Raw genomic sequence first — 22,477 nt, forward strand, 5'->3', positions numbered from 1 at the left:
ATAGTTACTCAGTTCATCCCCATCTTACCTTGTGATGCAGGATGTGGACCCCAGACTGTGGTATCTTCCCCACGATGCTGTTTCTGAAGGTGACCTGCAGTGCCGTTTCTTCCTTCCCTCCTTCCTGCTAGGAGATCACCTCTTGCCAGGCAGGGACTTGTGGCCACCTCCTTGGGGCCCGATGTCCTTTCAGCAGGCTCTGGTGAATGCAGCCCCTGTGCCCAACCCTTGTAGCCATCACCACACACACTATCACCCAAAAACCATCACAAGTCCCACCCGTTCCCCCTCTGGGCTGAGCCCAGGGAGGGTTCAGGGGCTGCTGCCTCATCACCCCCCCCCCAAATCTGCCTTTAGATGTGTGGAGCTTAATTAACCCACCTGCACCCCTCCCAGGGCACAGTGCCTACCTGTATGTGCACCTTTTCTTCTCGTTTTTCAGTTGCTTGCTAAAGCACCAGCTCACCCTTGCTGTGCTTTAGGACTTGAGGCAGTGATGTCTGAAGCTTTGGATTTCCTGTTAATGTAGCAGTGCTAAAGAATGTTTAGAAAAAAGGATATTAGCAATTTCTTTCTTAGCATTTCCAGCAGCGCATCATCACGTATCTCAGAAAAGTTCAAGATTAAAAATGGTAAAATATGGGTTTGCTCAGACAACAAGGTAGGATGCATTTCTGCAGTTGAGACTTACTTGTAGAAGCGAAGTTTTAGGAAGCACCTGATACTGTCATGAACAAGAGCAAAACAGTTTTAAAGCGATATATTAAATTATATTGCATTAAACCAAGGGCTGTGTTTTCAAGAGCGCTCCATGTTCTGCACCCACCAGGGTTCCCAAAAGCCACCAGAACCACAGCACAAGTAACAGGCACAATTGAAAAAAATAACAATAAATTAAAAAGCACATCTCCTTTAAATTAATCCAAAGTCTAATCTTGATCTAAACATTTGCACATGGGAGTAGGAGTAAAACACAAAGCAAGTGGGTTTCTGAGGAAGGGAGTTCATGGAAGGCAGCAAACCTGCCTTCCCAACAGCACCAAGCAGCAGTTCTCCGTACGAAGGATGATTCGTTGTACACAAGCTGGTCCCAGATAAGCTTAAGACAAGAGGAACTATCTGTAACAGACTGACAAAGCGATTTAAAAATACAAATATCCCATGCAAATGGTTCAAAAAGTTTATTGAATATTTAATTTACAAAAATCATATCCCTATGAGGTGTTCTATGCAAAATTGGATAAAATAAACTGCATATAAAACCCAACCCTAGTAATGCAAGTACAACAGAGAAATGAGACCATGGAAAGGAAAAAAAATACGACACACGTATGACATTCATTGAGGATTGTCCCAACCATCCAAGAATTGGTTCAACATGATGCCTTCCTCCTAGATACATTAGATACATTACCATTTTATACAGGTCTTCTATACTCCATTGGTCCAAATTTACAGTTTCTAAAAATTCTTTGCATCCTTTGCTAGCTACACCACCAGGTCTGCCATTCCTGTTCTGATCAGAAGGTGGAAACAGACAGCACAAACATTGAACACTAGTAGATGCAACTTGCGATCTTTGGTAGGGACCCTACGCCTGCAGTCAAGTCAGCTTCCCACAACAAGAATTTCAGTTTTGGCAAAGAAGAGGTTTAATTTTGTTGTTTAGTAGAACATTACTGGCAGTTTCTGTTGAACATACAATAGTCTGGTTATCTCTCGTGTGGTTTAAAAATGGAGAGCAGTTCTATGGGCTTTAAAATCTAATTACTTGTATTAACATTCCTCGACTCAAATATGGTGATGTAAACTGTCATTACTGCACAGCAGGCTTTGCTGTGTATGAACGAAGGATTTACTGCACACAGAACACAACCGCAGCTCCGTCCTGCCTTTTTGCTCCTGTTTAAAGCAATGAGATTATTCCTGCAGGTAGTCACACAGGTTTGGATGCCAGTTTCCCTTCAAACAATCTCGCTGAGTGACTTAACACTTGTATAGTAATTCTTCCCAAGTTTTTCTGGGAAAAAGAAGGGTGAAACAAAGACAAAAAGCAAAGAAATTGAGGATAATCGGTGCTAGAGTGTTTGCAGCCCTCCTCTGGGATAACATGGACAGGAGGAGGGGGGAAAATAAATGCAAAAGCCAAGGAACTTCACTTTAAAAGAGAAGGAAAAAGTAACCAGACTGTTTCCTTCATAACATTAATATTCCATAAATATTGGACAGTATTTGATTAACTGCCCCTAGCTGCAACTTTCAAGCATTCTCTTTGCTTTTTCACACACCAGCTGGAAAAGAAAAGAAAAACTTACGCTCCTCCCCACTCCCGCTCAGTGGAAATGCAAATAACCTGCATAGCCATGATTTTCTCAGCTGAAAACATCTACTGGAAGACTAACTAGACTTAAACACTAAGTACATCTGCTCACTTATGAGTAAAACATGCAATATTACGACAGACAGCTAATTGTCCTTGAAAAGGCTTTTTATGACAATTGCTAATTTGGCAGAGAGGAAATGTTTCCAAATGCATGAAAATCATTTTAAGAGCCTTAGTGAAGAACATAGTAGTTACAATATATTAGCGACTTCTGTGGCATAAACATTTTAAAAAGCATCAGCAAAGTATTAAATATAAAAGCAATATGTATATACCCCTCCATCCTCAGAAAAGCATCGTGATTTGTAGTGTATTAAGTCAGATTTATTGACTGGGGAATTAAGGCATAACCAGCAGACAATAATCTTTATTGTCTGAGCTCCACATAATTCGCGGGGAACAACCCGTATCGGCCTTTGCAGACACCCCTCCACCAGCCATCATCGATCATTTCTATGTTTGTGATGATGTCGTCTGGGTCAAAGGAAATCTCGTCATCGCCCGCTGGAGAGAGAGGAGGGAGAGGCTCAGGATTTGCACAGAGACGTCCACACTACGACCTCCCCACTGACCCGGCATCGCTAAATGTCACACAGACACCCATCGCCTTCCTCTCTCCCATCAGGGCCTTTGAAATGAGCAGTGACCATCTCTAAAGACAAGACATTTCTTCATCCTCCAGAGTGATGAGGTACCAATTCCTTGCCTATTTTGGGTGCATTTCTAACTTAGAGCAACATTTACTACCGAACGCACACCCTGAGAACCGCTTTACTTTCTTGATGTCTCCTCAGAATGAACCAGTGGCTAGTAGCTTTCAAGAGTGTCTTAATGCTATTGCTAAATGCCTAATTCTTCAATACCTTCATTTCATAAATTACTACAAGATGAAAGGTGAAGGAAAAATCCAGACTTATCTATGCAGAACAGAGTTTTCTAAGGTAAAGTTAGAAACGAGAACTTGCTTACCGGCTTGATAATCATAAAGCGCTATGGCTGTAATTCCAAGTTCGTTTTCATATTCATCATAACCATTTTCTTCTACAGAGAGAGAGAGAAAGGAGAAAAATTAGAAGCACAAAATACACCATCACTACTGGTTCTTTTCTCTGGTGCCCCTCTTTTAATTCTAGTAACCCACAGGGGAAGCAGGGAACAAACTACACGAGTTTTTAACAGTGCTGACGCTCCTTCTGCAATGGATTTTTTCTCTACATCCCACACAAAGCCTGAGAGCAAGTGCTCACAAGGAGGCATTTAGTACAGTATAAAATGAAAAGGATCAGCCTTGTAACACTTTCGTAAAATGGGACAGAACAACTGAGCCCAAGTCCAGAGTGTAAAAACTATTTAACACCTCATTAAGGTACATGAGGGGAAGGGGGATGTTTAAATTTTCCAGCTTTCTCAACCAGAGCAAGCAGGTTCATTCTTCACCCCTCATTTAGTAACGAGGAGACATGAGAAAAATCAGAATTGAAAATGATGTATTCTTTCTGTTTCATTGATTTCAGACACCTCTCTGCACTCCCTCACAGGCCCAGAACACATCACACCAATTTCAAAGTCCAAAAACTGTTGACAGCATGTTTTGCCAGCACCAGCTCAACACACATTTCATCTCCATATCTGTGCTGCTTTCTTAAGCTGAGCTGCATTACACAGGGTGGAAAGGGTTACCCCTACATGTCTTTTTGAACTGACACTCTAGAGATCACTGTAATTATCCCAACTTCATCTCACAAAAGTTAAGTAATTTCAACCTCGTCCTAGCCATATCTTCATTTCCTAATTAACATTTGCTGGTGGAGAATCCACAAAGTCTCATCAGACTAAGACTTCAGAAAACGAGGACAGCGTGCTATCAGCACAACTATTCGTTAAGTTGTTGCCCAAGGAAATAATCTTTATCTTAAAGGGTTTCACATGGGAAACAAACACTCTACCTGCTTGGTAGCGGTCTCCTGCCCCTGCCACTTCATAGACAGTCTCTGGCTCATACTCTGCCTCTCGTGGAGTCGCTGCTTCTTGGTAGCCCGACTCTGCGGCTTTGTAGCCAGACTCTGGCTCGTGTGCAGCTGCATACGTTGTGCTGGAGTTCTTGTAGGTAGACTCGGCTTCAAAGGAAACTGCATCCTGCAGAAATACAGGTCAGGTTTGTCAGGGTTGTGAACAAAGGTTCCTACGCTTAGGACCAAAAATTAGGTACTTAAAGTGATTCTATTATAACAAACCTGGTAGACTGGGCTTGAAGGTGCCTTCTGTTCAGCCGGCTGCGTGGTAGGAGATGGTGGTGGAGTTTGTTTTTTGGCCTTAGCTTGTTCCTAAATCGAAGAGAAATAAAAACTTCAGTGCAGTTTAATCACTGATGTACGTCACTGAACAAGAAACAACCCTCCAATAAGACAACCAGCCAGCATATTCTGTAATAAACTGATGTGAGCAGAGAAGAGGACTGAACTGGCTGGATCCTTAGACCTGCCTGAAGGTTTAGACTGGCTGTACAGTAAAGCCTCAGAAAAACAGCAAAGCAGAAAAGAAGAAACAAAAACTGAACAGTATGTATGCACACGTGTGTTTAAAAACAGAGTACCCAATGTTCTTTGGCCCGTTTCCATAGGAGCTGTGGGGTTTCTATGTTCAATATTCTCATTCTGTTCATTAGCTGGCTGGTCCTCATGTCCCATTTTAGCATAAATTTAGAGAACCTGCAGCCTGCATATTCTAATTACACAACTTGTATATTATCCTTGATGAGAAATGATCCCCCATCTCTCGCAGATCTGCAAAACACCTGCCAAGGCAAAAGAGTGAACGGCTTGGACAAAATTAATATATACTGACAACAAGGGGATTCAAATGTTCAGAAGAGTGATGTGTGGTAGAAAGAAAAGCAGCATTGCTACTGTATTCTGCGACACAAAGAACGTGGATCTGAACTCAGTGTTCTGGCAGTCAAACACTTCACGCTGTGCCATCCCACCTGTGAGTCAGAGGGCAAATCCACAATCATCATTAGGAAGCCATTCATTAGGAAGCCAGGCTACTGTAGCACAAAAAATGCTGTTGCTTGTGTGACTTTAAAAAATAGAAAAACTCCTGTAAGCTATTTAATTTGCCTCTCTTTACCATAGGGAAAAAGAAAACTGTAGATCTAGGGCCAAGCTTTCTTCTTTATTGCAAAAAAGAAGAGAGAATAGACTTTATGGGAGACTGTGCACTCCAGTTGTTTAGGTCCATCAAGCCCCAACTCCCCAAAGGATCCTCAGCAGAAACTCCAGTCCAGAGATGAAGAGGTAGGACTCTGCTAGAGAAACAAACCAAAATCTGCCTTGCCTTTGTTTGTCGCAGCTCAGAAAAAATACATCTAACAAAGAAAGCAAAGCGTGTCTTGAGAACAGAGCCAGCTTTGAAGTGAATTCAAAGCTTAGTGCTGTGCTTTCTGGAAAAGATCTGTCCCGATGTGAACAGCCCTTCCCCACTGTTAACTCCAGTGCTACAGATAAAAAAGCAGAGTGTTTATTAGAAGTCAAATCGAAGTTTGGGGACGTATTAAGCAGTATTAATGCATTGACAATGTCAAATACGGCAATGGTTGGAATAATTTGTCCTAGGAAATGGGTCTCTGCGATCCAGAGTACAGTTCAGGGTAGCCACGGCAAAATTGCCATAAAACATTTAAATTGCATAGTACCCCCTGCCTCAGGCAAGGTTTCTTCCACACAAAAACTCCACATGGAAGAGCATCCTGCCTTATTCTTAAAGCAGAGGGTGGCTAAATCATGAGGCACCCGTTGATTCCAGCCAGCAGTTAAAGAAGAGCTCCCTGAACATGATTTGACTACATGACATATGTGAAAAACAAAACAGAAAGAGGATCGCCAGTAAACAGGCCTCCTGCAGAAATGCAGTCCATATGTACATTCCCATTGTAGGAGTATGTATGCCTACGTACTTACTTAAAAGTGAGAGAAGCTTCTGTCTGTGCAAGGAAGTTCACTTAAAAGAAATAAAGTTCACTTAAGTTAAAACCCATTCCCACCCTTTACAGTATCTGTGGATGACCTGGCTTCCAGCCCTCCCCTTTTCATGCTCAGCCAGTGCCATTTCAGTTTCCCCTTAACTTTGTCCTCCCTCAGTGTCTGCAGAATCACACAATTAACCATGGAGATGTTCAGTCCGGAAAAAAACATTAATCATCCGGTTATGGTGAAATTTAAATATCAGCTAAACTGTTTTTTTTTTCATGCCCAAGCTCAGATTCAGTTAACATTTGGAAGAATTCTTCCCCTAATCTCATGCGTGCATGCTATCCAACGGCTGACACCACCTCCATCTTCCACACTACTGATTCCAAAAAACCAGCATCCCCAGCTATCACCACGGTACTGAACAAGCATTCAGATAAGGCCTTTTGGGGACCACGTCTCTGTCCCCTTTTGAGCACCTCCGTGTCCAAGGGACTCTGGTATTACCAAAAGGCAAAAGTACAGTAGGAAAAGGTCAGACATAATAGCATGCTCAAGAATAGCATACGGATTTTGGGACAGACTAAATAAAAAAGAAAAAACACTATTAAGTGTTACCCTATCACCCAATCTGATGTCTGACACACAGCTGGTGCATGCTGTGAGATGGCTGGAGGCGCAAACAGTTAAAGCACAGCTACAAACACACAAAGAGCTTTAAAGCCTGGCTGGAAAAAAAAAAAAGAAAAGTATCTTTTCTTAAAAGATTCTCTTTTCTCCCAACCTTGCATTGAAACAGACTGGACATGCTGCTGAAATGGGATCTGAAGCTTACTGACCTCCAGCTTCCTTCGAGCCTCCTCCTGTTCTTGTTTCTCCCTGGCCATTCTCTGTGCTCTCTCAGCTTCTGCCTTCCTTCGGTCCTCCTGCTCTTTCTCCTTGGCTAGGTTTTCAAAGTTAGCTCGGATGCTGCTTGTTTTATTAGCAACTGGAACATTAAAAAGAAGTCAAACGTCGTTGTTTAAGGTTCTGTGTAAAGGCAGCCTGGAATGAGGTTTTGGCACAAATTTCTGCTGCGATTGAACACAACTCCGATGCTTTTTATTCTCCCTTCCTCAACTCTGATAATCCTCACGGTAAAAAAAACCAAAACAGAATACAACAAAAGCAATGAAACAAAACCAATAAACCAAAAAAATCTGTGAAGGGTAATAACCCAGGTTTTTGACCATATCACCTCCAAAGAAAGGATCTGGGGTCAAGGCCTTACCAGCTTCTATTGGCTTGGTCTTCTGGTAAGTTGATGCTGGTTTCTCAATATCTTCAAAAGTTGCTGCATTCTATCAGTAAGGAGAAAAAGAATATACTTTAAAAGACCCACAAATTCAAGAAGACATTCAGACAGCTTCGATCTGTGACATTTTGTTGTGATATTACCCCTCTGTTTTTTTTTTCAGAACACCAAGATCAGGAAGAAGTAAAACACAACAAATGGAATAATTCATTCTGTAAGTCAACCTATGTAAGAATTAATCTTCAGGAACAGGTTTAAACACATTAAAATCCTGTTCATTAAAAAAAACCAGTGTGGCTTATGAACAGATGATTCATCAGAACTAAAAATGAGGCAACGTCCAAAACATTTATTGTGTAGCTGTTACTGTTCTAATCCACATTATGCAGGATTTCTACCAAGGTAAAAGCACCCAGTTCCCTTAAAGAAGCAGTTATAATTCAAACAGAGGGTGTATTTTGAGAACAGGATTCAAAATAAAAGTTGTTGGTTTCCTTTTTCACTTTTTTTTTTGAATGAAGGTCCTGAGTCCTGAAGCCACAAGTAAAAAAAATCCTACAGACTTTCAAGCTCCTCTACTTTCTCACCTTTGAATGTCCTACATAACGCTCAGAGTAAATGTATTCAGTGGATAAACCTCAGTGAGGACTCTTTCATCTTCTAGCTTTTTAAATTGTAAAAAGGAGAGGTAGCAGGGAGGTATCAGCTGCCCTGTCTTTCACTGCTACAGAATACTAAAACAAATTTTCCTAAAGAGAAGGTCCTTGATAATCAAAGTGGGCCAAATTGGTAAGTATCGGACAGCTGTTTTAAGCAATCCACTAAAAGGTTATCCTCAAGATATAAGGCATTAGGTAGTTGTTAGCAGACAGGACTGAAAACGTGGAATCAATAGATTTTTCTCATTCTTTCATATAGATTTTGCTATTCTTTCATTTCAATGCTTCCGTTTTCCCTTCTTAAATATATATACACTACACACACGTGTGTATGTAAACTGGCATCAGCTCTGCCTGTATAAACTTAGTTTTTAAAGACTCAGAAAAGCAGAGAACTCTATTGTTAGACTGGAGAAGTACCCAGAAATAAAGAGCTGAACACTACAGATCTAACCAGACTGGTTTTTATCCCTGCAGGTTATTTAAGACACAGCTCTTTCAAGCAACTTACCTTATCCATCCGATCTTTCTGCACACCGTACTTCCCACCAAATCCTTTTGAATAATCTAAAAGCAGGATAAAAAAAAGTCAGAGAGCAGAGAGCTTGTTATCCCTCCCATCTTTCTGCCAAATGCAAACAGCCATTTCCAATGCAAAGAGCCATTTCAGCTGCATGCAGAGATACAGTGACAGCGGCCAAAGAAAATGCAACTTGGTTTGCGATGCAGAAAGGATACAGAACTGCAAGAGCCTTCAGGTACACCAGCAGATGACAGATTGTGGGCCACATGCATTCTTGGAGTAAACATTAAGCTGAGGACTGATAAGGTATCAAGCAAAGGAATAAGGGATGAGCCCTTCTAATGCATCACTTCTGTAACACAGCCTTTCGCAGCACCAATTCTTAGCCCTTGGTAATAATTATACAACCTAAGCCAGTCTGCTTTGCTCAAAGGAGCGATATCCAGTCTTTGGTGACCACAGAGGTGGTGGTTTTTTATCTCTTTAACTTGGTAAATTAGACAAATGGCAGGAAAATATAACTAATTTCTCATTCCAGTGGATTTGATCGTGATACCCAAATGATGTGCATTAAACTCGTTGTTAATAACTCCTGCTCTACACATGGAAAGGGGCAGCACGAGCCTGCAACAGCTCAGGGCCACAGAAACGGGGCAGCCACGCTATCCCGTACCAGCCCCGAGCTGCACACTCTTCCTCCCACCTGATGCTGGCTCTAGCACTTGTTATACTCCAAAAAGCAGTTCGACTCAGTAATGGCATCAACAAAAAAACCCAACAAATGTACCCTAACAAGTAGCTTTCTGCACTTTCCAGCGAGTTGTACTCAGAGAAATGCCTGACGAGCACCAGAGCCAGTGCAACAGAAGCAGCAAGAGTGCGTGGCTGGAAAAACGCCTCTCTGGGGGCAGTGAGCTGTGGGAACGTGCCCTTGGACTCCACAAATAGACAAGCTTTCCTACACAGCCCTGCAATACAATTACTCCTCCTCCTCTCAGCCCCAAAACCACCTGGATCCCCCTAACCAGCTATTTTAGTGTTTCTACTCAGGCTCTGCTACAGCACACCTGACACTCCAGGAGTTTTGATTCGAGTCACCGTAGCACAGAAAAATATTGACTGTCAGAATGAACAACCTCATTTTCTTCAGCTTTGTATGGATTTTCAGCCAGAATAAATATACTACACTTACATTTTCCTGATCCAGACTTCTCACTTTAAGATAACGGAAAACCAGGAATTGATGGTTTGTACCCCAACTATTTCACAACGAATAAAGAGAGCATTATAACAGTATTTGCTCACCCAAGAACCACAAACATTCCCTACTTCTTGTTTTAAAGACTACAATAGTTTTTAAATTATCTTGCCATAACTCTTTGCTTGTTAATGGTTACATGCACGGTCCTTATCTCAATATTCTTCTACCAATTTATCCAGGCAAAATTTCACATTTAGATGCTAAAACTGGTAATCACGACATCATTAGCATCACACTACTAATAATGTTATTATCACATTGTATATGCATAATGTTGTAGAGCTCTTACATTGGATATCTGTTTCCTGAATACAGGCTTGCTTTATGTAACATTTTAAGACTAAAACAGAAGAGCAGTGCTAGATCATGTAGGAATAGAAGCGCAAGAAAGTGTCTGCACATTTTTAGCATCAATCTACAACTACTGAAGACTGTGTAAGAAGTGGCTGCACTGTGAAGAAAGTAACAAGTGAAAACGGTGCCTTGTTGAGATTCATGCTTGGCTAGTTTCTCCTTGTAATCAAACCCCACAGCAGATGGGTCCTGCCTTTCTGTCTGTACACCAAATTTCCCTCCGAAACCACTCTTATAGTCTGAAAAAGCCACATGTAATACATTTAAGTGAAGGGAGGAGAATAAAGTTGTTTAGTCAGAGACACTCAAAATAAAGTTTGCAGTTTTTCTCAGTTACCAATAATCTTGAATGGTAAAAAAACCAATCTCAATACATTTGTGTAGGAGTCAATTCAAAACAAGTTTCCATTTGAGATCACGAAGAAGTCAGGAGGATTTATCAGACATTAACAACAACACCCTGAAGTCACAGAAAAAAGCAATTCCTCAATGTTGTTCATAAATACCGCATAATACACTTGCATTGGATCAGCATTATGAACACACACACACACACAATACATCCCCTAAGCCAAAACATCCTACAAAAGGATACAAGAGAATAAAATGAGCTTCCTTCATCAGCACAATTAACATCTGTACACTATGGATCTGCCTTTTAAAAAGGTGTTACAATACGGTCCACAGACACTAGGATCCTCCAGATTTTCTTACACAGCATCCTTTAAAGGAAGAGGAATATTCCTGCTGCTGCACAGCTTGAAGGGAAAAAGGCTCTTGGGTGAAAGCAATGAGCACTCCCTACTGCTGCCTTAGAACAGCCATTTTAATACATGCTATAAAATGAGGGTTCAAAAAACAAAATAAAAAGGGCATCAAGTAATCCTCTCACAACGAAGCTGCTGGAGCATCCAACAGAACAATGTTCTGAGGATCACTTTGAATTAATTTTTTAAAAATAATGTATTTAAGAGTGGTGAGAATCATAGGGCTGGGGAGCAATCATCATTTTGCAATTTTTCTTCTGGGTGCCAGTATTTCATAGGAATAGATACCTCACAGGCAATGAGAAAAAACGGGGTTAGATATTGGATTTCCCCTGCATGAAAACAGGGATATAGAAAACAGAAAGCGGAAAAGGGAGATTATTTGTGGAAAGGACAAAAAATGGCTAATTTGTGGTTTGCACAATTTACATGAAAAAGGAAAACAAATAACCCAGGCTATCTGCAGGCTCATAAAGCTGCTCCAGGGAGAACTTATCACTACATCTGAACTTTCAGGGACTCGGTATCAGGTGCATTAAACCTGCTTTGTGGCCACCAGTGCAACCAACACACAGCAACTGTTCGAACCCCGAAAAAGGAGACTCATCTCAGCTCCTGTAAAGCTGTGGCCAAGGATACCAGGGGAGGAGGGGGCACACAGGGAAAAGTCCAAATGAGGGAAATCAGAAAGAACGGCAATAATGGATGTACCTTTCTGGGATTCGTGCAGCTGGACTTTCTCCTGGTGATCCCAGCCAAGCGCACATTTGTCTTGTCTGTCTGTCTGCACACCAAACTTGCCTCCGAACCCCTTCACATAATCTGTATGCACAAAGTTTCAGAAAAGATTATTTTGGTTTATGAGTGTAGACAGGATTTAATTAAAAGTAACATGTTATGGGATAAGCTAAATTTGTGATCAGATACGCCTGTAGCAACACAGTATTAACTCTAAATACTACTAACTCTGATAAATGTTTCAATCTACAAGCAGTGGATTCTTTTAGAAATGTTTCTCCATTGTGGTTGAACCCCTTACAGTCTCAGTACTTCAATCTGCAGTTTTTCAACAGTTGACAAAAACCCCCAGGCAAACCTGGTTCCAAAGTAATGGCGGTTGGATCATCACTTAAAACCAGTCAGAAGCTAAGTTTTAGGTTTCTTTTTCAGAAGTCAAAGTTTTCAGCGACATAACTTGTATTCGTTGGTAACTTTCAGCAGGTTGGGAGTGCAACGGATGTAAAAAATAATCAGTATTTCACGACACTGCCAATCACGAATGTCTGCGACATGAACACGTGTGTCTACTCACCCTTCTGTGACTCGTGCTTCTCAGTTTTACCCTGGTAATCAAACCCCACCGCACTCTTGTCCACCCTGTCAGCCTGTACTCCATATTTACCACCAAAACCACTCGAGTAGTCTGCATTGAGAGTAAAGCACAATAAAAATGAAATGAAGCAGCTTTGAATGGAAACATCACATCCTGGCAACTGGGCTGGGGGGGGGGAAACCCAAACAACTTCTTTTTATTACTCTCTATCGCACAAAGTTAAGTTTAATTTGAAACACGGAAATAAGATGGGCAAAAGTCCTATAAACTATGATAGTTCCTCTTAAATCTGCTCCCTATTTCCAACAGGATGCAATACAGCAAAGGACAATTCCCACTCTTTCTAAAACGTCCTTGAACCTCACTTCTAAAAGAAAAGTCAGACTCATGATGACAGCATATTTTTTTCTCCTAAAACCTCATCAACCCATGAAATTGCCTTGAAATTCACATCATCTCTTCCACCCAAACCCCTCAACATCTGATTCATTGAGAACAATACATGGAGGTCTTACTAAACATGGTCTTTTACAAACAGTAAAGGAACTGAGCTCTGTTCTGTTATTCTTTTAAAAATACGTGTCTACAGAGGCCACCACTTCACCACTTTACCTTTTTGCGAGGCATGCTTCTCCGTTTTCCCCTGATATTCAAACCCAACAGCTGACTGGAAGAGAAATACAAATGCATGTGTGATAAAGAGTTAGAAAGACTGTGTGAAGTTCAGTGACCAGCACGGAAAGCTTCTGTATCTTTCCACACCGCTCTGACCTTCTTGATCGGGAGCATAAATACCTACTTAACTTACAGGCTGCATTCATTTACATGATAATTTAGTACACGTGTTCATGGCAAGGGGTTTTGTCAGCCCCTGCCAAAGAAATCGTACTAGTCTTGCCAGGTTCAGCAATTCAGTACAACAGGAATTTGGCATCTCCATGCAGGGGTTGTTACACAGGCCTGGAACAGGCCACCAATTATCCTGTCCAGTAGCTCGTGTTGTGATACAGGACAAACCATCCCCAAATCTCTCCTTTTACAGCATTCATGCTGATTTTATCCTCATCAAAGAACACAGTCTTGTTGAAAGGCATGTTTTAGCATCTCTTTCCAGTTTTCATCCCAGTTTCCCCTAAGAGCTTTCTTGTGTTTTGCTTCAAACATAAATTTATCTCCATAACAGTCAGTGTTAGTTTCCTGCTAAACTTCAAAATCAGCAGGGAGAGCAGACAACAGCAGCATTTTAAGGTATTGGAATTTTTCAGCTGTATGCAAAATATTATAATCTCAACTACCGCGAGGAGCTGAGTTTCAAGATGAAATCGCTTACCTGGTCAACTCTATCAGTTTGTACTCCAAACTTGCCACCAAACCCTTTCACCGAATCCACTTGGGAGCAATGCTGAGAAAGTTTGGATTGATATTCATGTCCAACAGCTGACTAGAAGAAATCGGAAAGTTCAGAAACAGCCACCAGTTCTATACAGTTCTGTACATAAGAGAAAACACTGCAACCAAGCAACCTGAGGAGAAGCTTCGTTCCAAACATGCATCACCACCGTTCTTTTTGAAAGTAACTTCCCCAGTAATTGCTGCTCACTTGAAAAGTCTTTGCAAGACTCTCACCACGCTGCCAATACAGCCAAGGCAAGTGCAAAGAAAGAGTCTGACAGCAAAGACTGTTCTATGAAGACTGTTTGACATTCTGGATTTTTCCTTCAAAATCACAGTAATGAAAACCAGAAAGATACAGCTGGGATCTTGATGGTGTTCACACCGGATTTAAAATAAGCTTCATACTTAGGCACGTGGCTACAGATCTGTTTTAGCTGATACTAGGTTGCAATCACATCCAACTGCAGCTAGGTTTTCCTTTGACATTCTTTTAGGGAGACACCCTGATCTTCTGCATGAATCAAAATTAGCAATCTTTTCTCTGTGCCTTCTCCTCACTTGCAAAATGGCATCACAACATGACACGGTGCATTCATATTAAGACAAAAATAAAGGCATCACAGCCCCAGAGTGTGAGTCTGTCCCCGAACTCGAGCTGAACACAAGCTGAGTGCAGCTCCATCGCGCTGTGCCCTGCTTCAGTGGCGCACGAGGATATGGAATTACACACCTGGAAGTACAGCCAGATAGTGTTTGATAGTGTTACACTCATCTAGTGCCAGGGTACCCTTCTAGAACCTGGAACTGATGGTAGAGCCTTGCACCTTGAGGGGTGCTACACAACATAGCCAAAAACGTGGTGCAGTTTGTTTTGTTTCGGGGTGTTTGGTTGGTTGGTTCTTTTTTTACGTAGGTGCTGCGGGGGAAACATTTCCAGCACATTGGAAAACAAACTATTACTGCACATAATGGCTGAAGTAATTGCCAGTTAACAGAAGAAGGATGTCAAGAATAGGGTACTGCCTGAACTTACAAGCAATATAAAAGCTCCTTTCTTTTCCTGACTGAACAATCATACTCTTGTTGATTTTACAGGTGTTCTGTAGTAGAGTAACTGTTAAATGTGACAGAAAAGGTTCCTGCCTTCCTTTCTTCCTCCTGTTACCCACTGTATTTATGGAAGACATGAGGCTCTGAAAATCCTAGGTTTTGTGTGATTTTATGTGATCTCTCTGTTGTTATGCCAGTTGGGATAGGTGAGGTTTAAGCATGTTGTTTTCTTCATGTGGTACAACTTTCTGCATTTCACCAAATACCAAGCATTACAACATACCCCCTCAAGACTTAGAAAAAAAATTTCTCTTGGAAATCTATATTTCAGAGTAAACTGCCCTCATAATTCCTCAGCGCAATACTCAGCTACATTTTAAATCACTTATGGAGGTCTGGCACAGAGAATGATGTAACTTTGTTTTAAGTCAGCATCAAGGTTTTGTCCTGAACACAGCAAAAACCTGTACAACTGACAACGCTGCAGTAAAGCTCATTCACTTCAGGCGAGTCGAGCCTTAATACAGCACAGATACCTGTGAACGAGGGATCTCTGTGATCAGGTCTTAGAACTACAGTTATAAAGAATAAAGCTTTATTAAAAAAATCAATTATGAACATCTCCTGTCACCAGTACCACTCAGATGGACACGAGCGTTACATTTTTCCTGATGATTATTTCTAGCCTACGAGAAACAGTCCTCACTTTTCTTTCTTTTTCTTTTTTTGCCATGGAGGCAGGTGAGGGACAAGCTGCTGACACTAGAGAGCTACACAGCTGCAGAACAGGTCTAATGGTTGAATCTGCTCAGCAATTCCCAGATTGAAAGGTTTCATTAGCCTATTCCAAAGGTCCACTGAGAATTATACAGCAATTTCCTCTGCAATACAGAATTCCAGCAAAATTTAAGGCTGTCAAATTACTAGAAAGCCAGAAAGTAAATCAAGTCAGAAAATAAAATCATTCTTGTTCATGAAAGAGTTTGGCTCTCATTTTAACAGAGTACATGAAAGAAACTACCCAGAAATTGATATATCTGTCCAACTGTCACACGGCTAATGGAATTACCTCAAGAATTATCAGTGCTTTTGTTAATAGAATGTAACTCAAACAGCCATCATGTCCTTATGGAAAACATTACTATCTGACTGAAGTACAGTGATTTCTTTTTATATTTGGATTACTTGTTACTGTTCATAGCTTATCACTGTTTGAGAGCCGCCTCCTAATTTAAAAGAAGCAGCACAGCCTCTTCTTCACTTTTAGGCAACCTCTATATACATGGAAGAGCTGGCAGAGCACTGAAATTAAAACAATACTGGATTTCTTCATGCACAAAGTACTTCGTTCATTTACAAATATACATTAAGAAACTTGAATCTTGACTCCGGGGCCATCCACTCAGGACATAAGCAAGCAGACCTACTCTAAAGACAGAGCAAGCATCAAACAAAAACATGTGGGGCCACCACACATCCCAGAACTTCTCCTCACTGTTCCCACATTCCTAATTTGCCACCTGAAATACTTGTTCCTCATGCTTCAAGTGCTTTAGTTCAATTCTTTCTGTAGGAGCATCTTGATTTAATTGGGGAACAGAGCATGACGGCCTGACAGATTTGGGTAATAGTGGTTACAAGTGTCCTTGTTTTATATATAGATAGATAGATAGATATATACCCACAATTATAGAGTTATACGTAGTTGTGCTGGCCACAAGCAAGGTTTATATCAGCCCAGGAAACATTCATACTTACTTTATCCATGCGATCTTGTTCGACGCCGAATTTCCCTCCGTAGCCATGGGAAGCTTTTGGTCCTGTTTCAAGCTCCTTCTCTTTGAGGTTCTGGTGCTCTTGGAATACATTCTCTCTCAGCTGATGAATACTTCAAAGACAGATAATGAAGCAGTAAGTTTTCCTAAGAAAGTTTCTGAGGAGAACTTCAAAAAGATGCAAAATAAAAAGATGACAAAAATATCATCTTAACTAAAAGTTGGACAGCTTGTATTTTTCAAATCCTTTGCATTTTTTTCAGTGCGCAAAGCACTTCATCATATTCTGAGAAACAGAATTTACTCTGCTGCAAAACACTGTTGCAAAAAAGAACACATTGATTTTAAGACTAACATGGAAGGGTATTTTGCTATTTGAACGAGCAATTACTTAGAATTTATACATGCCTGAAACATACTTTCTTCTCATGTCCTAATTTAAGTTCTTTCCAACGCTTTTTCTTTAGATGGCAACTTTTCAGAATAGGGATCATCTCTTATCAGACAGTCCCTATGGTAACAAAACTCTAATTCTAACTGAGCGTTCTGGACACAACTGTAGCATGAAATAAAGATGCAAGAAGAAATGCACCTCCTCTTCCCCAAGTGTTCCTCTGCAATAGGCAGGAGTTGAACTTATGGTAGAGCAGGCGACATACACAAAGGAGAAACCAAGATGGTAATCGATACCTTAAACCACTTCCCACCTGAGTGTAACGCAGCCAGGTGGCATCCCCACCACACTCCTAACAGGTTAGAGTAAAATTGAGCCCGGAATTAAACCACATAATTCAGTTTGCAGCACTGCTGACATTTATTCTTAGCTTTATACCATGAGGGGTGATGCCCCAGAAACCCACAAGCAAAACCAAAATGAACATCACAATCACAGATTTCCTAAGCTTGCTTTAAAGTTAAATCTTAGGTACTTTTCATAAGAAGTGCAAGATTCAGAAGATGGATCATTTCTGCCTCACACAGCCCTTCGTGACGCATTTGTTTGCTTTTCTGACAGAGGGGTCAATTGTTACTTTGCCAGAATTTTTAGGAGTTTGGTAGCAGTTTTCTAAACAAAGCCTAAAAATTAAGGGACCAAATGTATCCTTAAAGTATCAAACTGGAGCCGCTCTGATGACCCAACATAAATTTCTCCCCTGGCCAGTATTAGCTCTTGCACCAAAACAGGACAGAGAAACAAACTTTCCAGATACAAAGAGGCATGAAAAATCACATTTCAAGTTCCAAAAAACTGTCTGAGTGCCTACACCACAGTTCTGATCTTAATTTCAGATCTGAAGATACTGACGTATTTGAAAGACCAGCAATCTGGAAAAGAATCAATCTTCTACAGAGACTCTTGTTTTAATTATGAAGGTACAAGTAACAGAGAACATGAGCTGATTAAGTCGCCTGGGACTGTGACTATTAATAAATTTAAAAAGAGAGCTGCTTTACTTGATGTGTTCTTGATGGCCGGATCCTTTCACAGTTTTAGCTCCCCAGCGCTGTTCTTTCTCACTCACATCATTCTGCAAAGAACACACATAAAAAGTGTTAAAAACCCAAAGACATCACCAGTTATCTGCACTTTCGAGCTGACAGTAAAAGCCTTCAGCAGTCGAAGAAGTTAGAAAAGCAGTGAAGATCACCTTCTCTTCTCTTGTGCTGTGAGCCCTGTGCTTTGTCCCCCGCTGAAATGCACAGAGCACATGTTCAGCCCCAAAAAGCTGCTGCTTCTTCGCACAAATCTCTTCCACACAGACTTCACTGCATCACCCAGCCAGGGTACTTCTGTTCATCACTCACAGGCTCAAAACCCTAATTCCCCCTCCTTCCAGGAACACGCTCCTATAATTTATTTTGCTGAGATACAGCCCCCCCACCCTGAATTACTCTTTAACCTGCTACGTAACAGGCTCCTGATGAGTCGAGAACATTCAAAAGCCATACCACAAAATCAGGATCCGTCTCCCAGTCATCGGCACCATCAATCTGATGGACAGAAGCGGTGTGGCCTGCAGTTGCCTTCCACATCTGCAACACCAGCAGAAGAAGCACTGTCACACTCCAGTTACACGCCAACTTATCGTATATTATGTATAAGCTGATGAAAACACAATCCAAAATTCCCAATAAAGTACATTATTCAAGCACATAAACGAAAGCTGTATTTGCAATGAAAACAGATTTGACCTTGACTCCCAGGCTGCCTTCAAGCTGGTTTGTAAACCCTTTTTACTTTTCCTATTGGCACTGTGCAAAGCTTAGGAGCAACCACTGACACAATTTCAAAGAGAACATATCTTTCCTTCATTCAGTGCACTGAAAGACTTCTCCTCAAACATGTCTCCAAACCACCATTCACTTCCGAAGATTGCTGCTCATTCTAGATCCAATGCACATATTTAAGGCACAGGAACAGTTGGTTTTTCTTCCCCAGCCATCAGTAATGATGAGCATGATTTTGTTCATTAGGCAGCATAACGTACACGTTTCTACTGTGTTGTAACGTATCTCAGCATTATAAAAGAAATCAAACAACTGTCAGAATTCGCACGCAATCTAGACATCAGTCCAGCTGCCTGCAAAAATGGAGTACGTGAGTTATTGCGTTTCTCAGAGAATTCCTTGTGAAATACGTACACAAACCCAGCGTCTTGTCTGATTTTCAGGAGAAAGAGAGGACGAGCGCTAGAGTACCGACAGCAGGAAGCAAAACTCATGAGAAAGCAAACAATAACATCCAGAAACAACATTCAACACTTTAAAGCTTTGGGCTTCTCACTTCCTGGAAACCTTACCTCCCACGGAGTATCAAGTTGGGCACTTTTAATTAACACTTTTGAACGTGACTGGCGAGCAGAATACCTGCCTGACCTGCCTGGTGCTGGTGGCTGTGTTCCGTACTCCTTATTCTAGGTAAATCAAAACAATAAATTCTAAAAAGCAAAATAAAAAAAAGGTTTCTGTTCTCCCAGATTTTTCAGACACACAAGTCAGAAGGATTTTTTTCTTCATTGCTATTCCACTATAGTTCAGTTCTTTAACATGCCATCATTCCATCCACTTACCTTTATTCTTCTGACGAAGAATAGATTACAAGGATGATTACCACAGACTATTTCATCCACACAAGCCTAACCCAGTGGGTGGAGCGACAACTTCCTTTTAAATGAGTAACTAATAATCCACAGGTAAAGTGCACAGAGGTAAAAAACCACCGCTTGCTCTACAGCCTGGCAGAATAAACTGATAAGCCAGTTTTATGGAGCGTTTCAGAACTTTCAGGACTGGTGAGAAATGAGAACTGAAATAAAGCTTGTCAAACACCAAGGTGGCAAATGAAAGAGTGGTCTGGAAGGAAAGTGTAGGAGCAGAGCAGATGACATCCCAACAAAGCAGTAGTACGTTTCCCCTTCTGCTTCTTCAGGTCTCCCACCTCCAAATTCCTATTGCAATTAAGGAACTAGCACTTATTAAACTACTTAACATCCAGAAAACTTACAAGACTACATATTCATAATATAAACTGTTGGAAATCAGAACCAAACCAGCTCAACAATGAAACTCAAAGCAGGCACCAAGTTCTAACATGGTACAAACACAAAGCCACGGTCACTCCTAAGAGGGAAGGCTCATTTCCCTCCCTCTGTGCTCCACCACACCGTGCAACTCACCTGAATTCCATCTCTAAACGAGAGCTGAAACACAGGTGTATATGCACACGGTTACTCTATCTATTAAGTTGGGCAAAACACAACTTTGTGCCCCTAAGTACATAGTTCAAGCATTCACTCGATTGCTTTGTTTTGCTCTGTGTGTTCAGCTGTGCTCAGGCATTTAAAAGAACAAAAGCTAGATCCTTACGTCTAGACTTCTTTACTTCCTCCTCAAACTCTCATGAACAATAATAAAGGAAGGATTTCACATGCACACCCTAACAAATTCCAGAATCCACCACATTTCTTCCTAAATTATGCACATGAACACCAACATTTTTCCACACCTCGAGCCTGCATTCAATAAAGTGAATTACAAAAGGGCGCGAAGCAGCCTGGTAACAAGGGGTCTCAGTCAAGACCTCTGATTGCTGGGGGGGAGCTGAAAGGAACAATCCAGGTTTCCGCAGCAGTTTGCTAATCCAGCATCTCTTCCAGAGCTGAATGTGGAGAAATATGATCTATTTATGAGTCACCGACTCACATGGTCAAATTTCTAAAGGAAAAAGAAAATGCTACGATTCAAACGCAAACCGAGGCTAAATATATGCTTTGAATTTAGCCAGCCAGCTCTGTTCTTCGTTGCTTTTATGACTAACGGGCAGCTGCAGCCTCCTGCCCAGCACCTTCAGCAGCTCCCCCGGGTACTCCCCTCTTCCCCAGGGCCAAAGGACAAACTCCTGGAAGGAACAAATGGGGGTGCCAAGGCTTTCACCCCAGACATGGCGCTGCAGGTGGAGAGAACCAAGGAGCAGCTCTCTGCCAAGGCTCGATGGCGGCAGAAGGACCAGAGGGGGTCCTGCCATCTGTCCCAGTTCCTCATCATCCCCCTGGCAGGGGAGGCACATTCGTGAGGGGAAGGACATCCAGGGAGACTCCTTTCTTTTCTGGGTGCATGGGAATCACCTCAGGCCCAACCTTCCCAGGCCATGGTGGGGCTCGCCCCCTTCCCCCTCATTGCCGCTGCCTTCCCCAAGCCCCCAGAGTCCTAAAATCATAAAAGAAATCATAGAATCATTTTGGTTGGAAGAGACCCTCAAGATCACCAAATCCAGCCATAACCTAACTCTAGCGATAATCCACATTCCTAAGAACCTCGTCTAAATGCCTTTTAAACCCCTCCAGGGATCGCGACTCCACCACTGCCCTGGGCAGCCTGTTCTGATGCCCAACAGCCCTTTCCAGGAAGAATTTTTTCCTAATATCCAATCTGAACCTCCCCTGGCACAACTTGAGGCTGCTTCCTCTTGTCCTGTTGCTTGTTACTTGGGAGAAGAGACCAACCCCCTCCACGCTCCAAGCTCCTTTCAGGCAGTTCAGAGATCAGAAGGTCTCCCCTCAGCTCCTGTTCTCCAGCTGAACCCCCAGCTCCCTCAGCCGCTCCCATCACACTTGTGCTCCAGCCCCTCACCAGCTTCACCACCTCCTCTAATATTTCAATGTCCTTGTTACACCGAGGGGCCCAAAACTGAACACGGCCTTCGACGTGCAGCCTCACCTAGTGGCACAATCAATACAGCGGCAAAAAATCTATAGCTTTTTCTTCTTTCAAGTTACCACCTCAGAGGCCTCTGAGCTGCGGGTGGCTTTATAGTTTAAAATAATAATAATAAATAAATAAAAAGAATGAGTCAGGTAAACCTGCCCCGGCCTTTCACCAGCAGAGCGACCCATGTGGGGGGCAGCGCGCTCCGGCCTCCTCAGGGAGCCCCGGGCCGGTGAGAAGCCGCGTCCCAGCCCGGGCCTGCGGTTGGAGCCGCAGCCCAAACCCGCCCAACGAAGCCGCTCGGCCCCGCCGGGGCTCCCCCGCCGCCGGGATGGGGGTGTGGAGGGGTTCCCCTGACCCCACGCCGCCCTTACTCTGACACCGCCGCCGCCTCCTCCTCTCCGGCCGCCGCTGCCCCTGGCTCCCCGCCGGTGCTTCTCGGGCTGGCGGCGGCTGCTGCTGCAATTTCCGCTTCTCCCGAGCTCCCACTTCCTCTTCCCGCCCGCCGGG

The 22,477-nt window shown here is 42.3% G+C and overlaps 1 protein-coding gene across 2 annotated transcripts; it reads right to left on the reverse strand.

The window, feature by feature from the left end:
* Positions 1 to 1,166: 1,166 nt before the first annotated feature.
* CTTN (cortactin) lies at positions 1,167 to 22,477 on the reverse strand. Of its 2 annotated transcripts, XM_065838201.2 has the most exons (16): positions 22,342 to 22,477; positions 18,713 to 18,796; positions 18,218 to 18,291; positions 16,746 to 16,875; positions 13,873 to 13,983; positions 13,155 to 13,209; positions 12,522 to 12,632; positions 11,921 to 12,031; positions 10,571 to 10,681; positions 8,816 to 8,871; positions 7,622 to 7,691; positions 7,191 to 7,339; positions 4,618 to 4,707; positions 4,330 to 4,519; positions 3,353 to 3,424; positions 1,167 to 2,887 (listed from the first exon to the last, which is right to left on the reverse strand). In XM_065838201.2, the coding sequence occupies exons 2-16, from the start codon at positions 18,794 to 18,796 to the stop codon at positions 2,751 to 2,753; spliced, it is 1,551 nt and encodes a 516-aa protein (XP_065694273.1). In that variant the 5' UTR covers positions 22,342 to 22,477; the 3' UTR covers positions 1,167 to 2,750. The 2 variants fall into 2 exon arrangements, with proteins under 2 accessions (XP_065694273.1, XP_065694274.1); XM_065838202.2 differs by lacking the exon at positions 10,571 to 10,681.

The sequence above is a fragment of the Patagioenas fasciata genome, chromosome 5, assembly GCF_037038585.1.
Source record: "Patagioenas fasciata isolate bPatFas1 chromosome 5, bPatFas1.hap1, whole genome shotgun sequence".
NCBI lineage: Eukaryota > Metazoa > Chordata > Aves > Columbiformes > Columbidae > Patagioenas > Patagioenas fasciata.

Bases quoted from the DNA above. Each gene is read 5' to 3' on its own strand.
- CTTN (XM_065838201.2), bottom strand. From the start codon at position 18,796: ATGTGGAAGGCAACTGCAGGCCACACCGCTTCTGTCCATCAGATTGAT. The intron at 13,210-13,872 runs GTAAGCGATTTC...TTTCTCTTCCAG, and splicing joins AAACTGATAGAGTTGACCAG to TCAGCTGTTGGGTTTGAATA. The intron at 7,692-8,815 runs GTAAGTTGCTTG...CCTTACTGATAG, and splicing joins AGAAAGATCGGATGGATAAG to AATGCAGCAACTTTTGAAGA.